The following is a 6,000-nucleotide window of genomic DNA, read 5'->3' as shown; positions in this document are numbered from 1 at the left end:
TGGGAGAAGCATCAAGGAACCAGTGGCTCAGAAATGACTGAGTTCTCATTTGATGTTTGTACTTCCTGACTCCACAAGAACCAAAGTCATCATTGTAAGGTGTACATTTTGGTACTGTATTTCAGTGCAACCTTCAAACACACTGAAACAATCTACATATATTTTGGAGGAAAACCAACAAATTTCTCGTAACTATTTTATTTGTCCATGTAGTTGAAAGATTATTAATAGCACTGAAGAGTTAAAGAGAACACCACGTTAGTCTTCAGAGCCAACACAATCCATTCGTTTCATGTTTATACGTATTTCACACACTTTTCCTTCAGCTTCTGAAAGGGAGATATAAGCATCTATTCAGAACTTCTAACACGGCTGAGACCTGAACCTTACCATCACAAGAATGGAATAAAATAGGTAGATGCAGAGGCAGCATCTCTGAGTCTTTTGTAGAACTGAACTTGCTAGATGGATGATGGGTGTATTTTCTTTTTAAATTAACCCTTTACATGTATTAAGCAGCAGATCTGTTCAAACTGAAAGTTTATCATTCAGGCAGTGTTAAACTGGAATTCTTGGTTTGTGTGTTGTTTTCTTTTTTATGCAAGCCTAGTAAAAAGTAACATTAGCACCCTGCATCCTGCAGAAACACAGACACAGGGATGGAAAGACAATGCTGCAAAAAGGGTAATGCCTGCAATATGGAAAAATGACAGGATGGTTTTGTGCCCTGTAAGAGACTAAACCCAATAAAGTGGAGAGCATTCCTTCATTCGCAGATGCAGTCAGTAAGTGGTTTACCTCGGATTCCTACCAGAAGCCCATAATAATTTGTCACAAACCATCTTCACCGGCATGTGACAGATTCTGTAGCTACTAGCACCAGTAAGATTAGTTTTGACACAAATTAGGGTTATAAAGCTGATTTGTCTTGATGGAAGTCATTTTAGCACTCAGTTTGTTAAAAATCTAAAGAAATATCAAAAAACATTCTGCTGTAAAAAAAAACATAAAAATGCTGTCATGGAACAAAGAGGAAGAAAACTATTCTGATTCTTATGTAGGAGAATCAGCTTTACTAGCAAACAATGTAAGAAATTAATATAAAAACCTAAAGCTGCAGAATTTTCTTTGCCATAAATTGCTATATATTCTTCAGTGACGGTACGTGCTCTGATTATGTACCTAGTCTCTTAAGATACACTTTCTCTTTCATCTGAAAAGAAGATACTTAAATCACTTTTATCCTGTAAAGCACAAACTGTAAATGGATATTAGTAAAGAATAATAAATATAAATGTTAGATAATAAATTTATTACTGCAAAATAATAAAACTAGATTTCCTTTCTAAAATTATTTTTATGACCTATCAGTACAGTAGACTTTGCAGGAGAATCCAGCTCGTATTTACAGATATCTGTTTCGAATGTACTCTCTGTACATGAGGAAGTCATCTTTTCCCAGGGGCTGCATGTCTCCTCTTCCAGCCTGAATGTGCGCATGAAAAATCTCTATTGATTTTCTATCAGCTCTTGGAGGCTGAACTTCATAAATATTGTCTTGAGAAAAGGCGGAGATGGGTACTCTGGTAAAAAAAAAGCATAGAGAATATTTGGAACTTCAGGTAAAAATTTTCCACAGAAAGAGTATTTCTTTTCCTTGAAATACACATGACAGTCAATGAAAGGGCAACGTCCAACTAGATAATTCATTTACCTAGATTTTTATCACTACTGCAGACCTGATAAGACCCAGCTTTCCAAGTAGGGTAATTAGGTAAGTTGTCACTAATCACATTACAGAATACTTTCTCACTTCCCTCCACTCTGCCCTCATTTCTTCATCCTTCCTCGGTGAGTAAGCACCCCAGTTGAAACAGATCTGTGCCATGCGTTACAGCAGAAAACAGAAAAACTTCATTGAGCTATCCACGTAGTAGCAATTATAACACGTGATTATGCTCTGAATAGAAAGGATTTATCAGATAAGAAATTTCCATCTAATTACAAAGAAACAGACAACTTGTTAGCAACAATAGCTCTTTGTACACTGGGACTGCTGATATTTTATGAAAGCATGTTTTTTAAATAGCCTCATAAAACACATAGTATATTTGAATCTTAATATCTAAACCTACTAATGAGAAAAACACGAAGTTTGAAATTTTGTAAGAACCTGAGTTTGTCAGACCTTTTCTAAGCAATGCTGTTAATCAGACTCACTCAAAAGGTAGAAGCTTGTCTTCTAACTGTAACTCTTGAAAACTGCATAGCCAGCAGGTCAAGGGAAGTGATTGTTTCAGGGCTTGAGAGACTGTATCTGGAGCAGTGTGTCTCCTTTAAGGTTCTCCAGTACAAGACAGACAAATATTTGGATGAGTCTGGCAAAGGTCACCAAGATGATTAGAGAGCTGGAGCACATGGCATATGAAGACAGATCGCAAGCACTGGGTTTGTCCAGCATGGAGAGAAAAAGCTTAACCTTACTGCTAGCTGGAACTACCTCATGGGAGGGGTCTGTGTGGAACCAGACTCTACTGGAAGTGTGGGATGAAAAGACAAATTTCAAAAAGGGAATGCATGGGATATTGCAATTAGATACAAAAGAACTTTTTTTCCACTGTGATGGTTGTCAGTCACTATTGTTATTCAGAGAGGCTGTGGAACCTCCTTCCCTAAGGATATTCAACAGTCAAGTATATGTAGCCCTGAGCAACCTCATCTAATTTGATCCTCCTCTGAGCAGAGGACTGGATCAAATCACCTCCAAGGTCCTTTCTAATTCTTAATATTCTATGGCTCTAAGCCAAACTCTTCAGTAGCAATGTGTTCTGCACTACCAATAGCAAAGTAACAACAAAACTATTTATAGTCAATATATAATAAATGAACACTAAAAGTACCTGTGTAGCAATTTCCATTTTAGAGCACTTCAGCTGTATTCAGAAATACACTATGTACATTTCCCAGCGATATTTTAGTAATTTATTTATAAAATACTCCCAGAGTTGAACAGTACAGAGGTTTTACCTGTGTGATAGCAGAACAGTTTGGATTTCACAACTTAACATTGCCATCTGAAGTAAGCTATGCATTAACTTTTCCATCTATTTAATTTAGAGGAAATCAAATTTTGAAATTAGCTACACGAAAAAAACAACTGACAGAACTATGATTCCATAGATGCCATGGTCATGACTCACTATCTGGGTGCTCTTCAAGGGACAATAGGTATCTTTATGTGTATAATCTGTTTTAAAGGGAAAAACAACGGAAAACTGGGACACCCAAACAATGCAGAGCCCTTCTACAAATGAAATGCAGTAATAATCTTCTAGTTACATTAAGAGCACAAGCTAACATTTGACACTTTCTAATCCAAGATCTCTTAAAACGACCGAAAAAATCCTCGTTCCCTTACTTTGTAGCCCTTTTTCTCACTAAAATATGTTGGATTTTGGATGTTTCATTATGTGATGATGATGATGACACATTATATATAAACCTTGTATCATCATTATAAAATGACTGCAATGTATCATATAGTACGAATAATATTCCACTACAGCTGGAATATAGTATGTAAAAATAAACTATGACTTTCAAGATGAAAGTCGTATTTTTCAATTTCATATTTACATTTGTATTTTTCCAACACACACAGCAATACACTAAGTTGATTATACTTTGACTGTAATGACAGAATTACTTATACAGGTAAACTACTGAATTTGAGAAAATAAAATCACTGGCCACCCACATTTGGCTGCATAATTAAAACCAAGTTACATTTTACCAGGATGTCAACGGAATTTGCTAGGTTACATCACAGAAGCATTTGGCTATTCTAGAACTGGAGAAAAAAGTAAAGCTGACCAGTTTGCAAAAAGTTTGCAAAAATTACTGCTTACAACATATTCTTATTTTTCCTTTTTTCAATTCCTGTTTACGCTTATTAGTCTTAGAATTCTGTGGCTCTACAGTGGAAAGTAAACAAATACTAAAAATGTGAGCAAGTTACCTACCCGTATAATTAGGATAAAATTTCCAAAATGCCTGCCATTTTTATGCTTTTCTTAAAACTCTTATTTCAACAAGTTTCAAGAGTTTTAACACAAACAAAAAAACTAATTTCAAAAGAGCTGAAGCTCTTCTGAAGAGTCCAACCTCTGCTATTTACTCTCACTAAAATCAGCATTTTATTTTAGCTTTTATTGGCAAACTGTATGAGTAACACTATGGAAATTCTATGATACTTAACATTTTCTTGATAGTTTATTATAAAATATTAAGGTAGGTGTTTGCAGAACTGATACCAAACATTAGTTAGTCTCACTTTCTATCTAAATGCTTAAAAAGTAGATTGCTTTTCAAAGCAACCATAACTTTGCAGATATTTACCTAGATGAAAGCATCTGACCTGAGACTCCAGCAATTGTATTTGACGCTAGCATGTGTAATAAGTTAGCAATGTCACTATCTAACACCAAAAGATGTCATTTACTCAGATATAGCTGCCCTCTCTAGCCAACCAGCAAGTGAATAATGAAGTAAAAGAACAAAACCAAAGCCACAACACTAACTTGATGCCTTCTCTATTTATTGATGTTTTTCTAAAGACATGACATTTCTGAAGCACTAATGAGTCAGAAGTCATTTCCTTAGGCTCATGGAAGCTGGGCAGCGAACAGTATATAATTTTGAATACTTACTAACTAATTCTCAATTTTCCACCTACTTACTTCAACATGATAAAAATATATTGAAAGAACTGCATGTTCATGCATGCTAATTTTGATTAATAACCCTGTATTAAGCTGTAACTATAGTAGAGTACTTGTATTATCCAGCCATTTAATTAAAGTCTTTTCTTTAACACTATTCATGTAAAAATCTAATTTGCTTAATAAGTTTAATATCTTACAATACAGTCGCGAAGGACAGCACATTATTTATGACTTGACTATCAGATCTCTATAGAGATCTGTATCTCTATGGCCTCCCAGTGAAAACTGCACAGATAAGAACATACACGTCATGAAGGACAGCACCTTTGACATGTAAAGTGCATTCATTTTTATCCCACTTGTGAGCAGGCTCCATGGTGTTAGGGTTACACCAAGAGCAACATTATCTCTTCAGTAAAAGCATATACAGCTAAAATCTTCAGTTATATATATATATATATATATAATGAGGATGGACCATACTTCGAAGGAAAAGTGCATGGTGATGTGCTTAGCTCAGAGCTCTCAGAAATACAGCAGTCACCAGAAAGCCACTGCATTTGTTTCAATATTGATTAGTTCTCCTCAAGTCTCTAAAGCATACCTGAAGAGAACAAAATGTACTGTCACCTTATTTGAATCCCAAGCAAATATATTTGACCTACAAAACTCCAACAAAACCAGAGTTTTTTTTTGTTGTTGGTATGTTGGTTGATCCTCCCTCGCCCCCCCCCCAGACAGTATGTCTTTAAATTGCTTGCTGTGCTCTTGAAAAAGCTTTCAAGAGAATTTTCCTTCCTTAGGCACCACCACCTCCATATAACAAAGGTTCAGTTACATTCTTTGTGAGTGGAGAAGACTGAAAGACAGGAAACCTCCTCCGTCCAATAATAGTGCTTGGATCTTACAGAACCAACCAGCAGCAAAACTCAGACTGCACCCTGTTCCTACAACAATCATCTGGAATTTCAGCAGCATGTATAGTTTCAAAGGTTAGAGAAAAAAGAGACTCTTTCTACACAGGTATACATCTAAATGAGCATTTTACAATCCAAATTAGAAGCAGCTTCTCTACAGTGCAGACAGAAGGGATGAGAAGGTCAGAACATCTGATACAGAAAGGTGGTCTCTGAGGAATGATCAATCTTTTAAATAGGGATGATTTATACTGAGCTCAAACTAATTCAAAATTTAAAGATCGAACACACAAATGAACCTAGGGGTAGTGCAGGGCACAACAAAACAAGTACCAAGACAAACCCCAAACGACTATTGT

At 35.7% G+C, this 6,000-nt stretch overlaps 1 protein-coding gene across 1 annotated transcript in view; it reads right to left on the bottom strand.

Annotated features, from left to right (window-relative positions):
* Window positions 1-1,291: 1,291 nt before the first annotated feature.
* The window catches only part of FIG4 (FIG4 phosphoinositide 5-phosphatase), a 68,953-nt gene continuing 64,244 nt past the window's right edge, over window positions 1,292-6,000 (bottom strand). The window contains exon 23 of the mRNA XM_057413165.1: window positions 1,292-1,583. Coding sequence (XP_057269148.1) covers window positions 1,406-1,583 — 178 coding nt within the window. The 3' untranslated portion in view covers window positions 1,292-1,405. The remainder of the gene's footprint in view (window positions 1,584-6,000) is intronic.

Source organism: Pezoporus wallicus, unplaced genomic scaffold (genome assembly GCF_028554395.1).
Source record: "Pezoporus wallicus isolate ANWC-B61680 ecotype Strahan unplaced genomic scaffold, APGP_CSIRO_Pwel_v1 contig_7505, whole genome shotgun sequence".
NCBI classification, from domain to species: domain Eukaryota; kingdom Metazoa; phylum Chordata; class Aves; order Psittaciformes; family Psittacidae; genus Pezoporus; species Pezoporus wallicus.
Note: the sequence above shows the minus strand (reverse complement) of the source record. Positions and strands in the feature narration are given on the sequence as shown.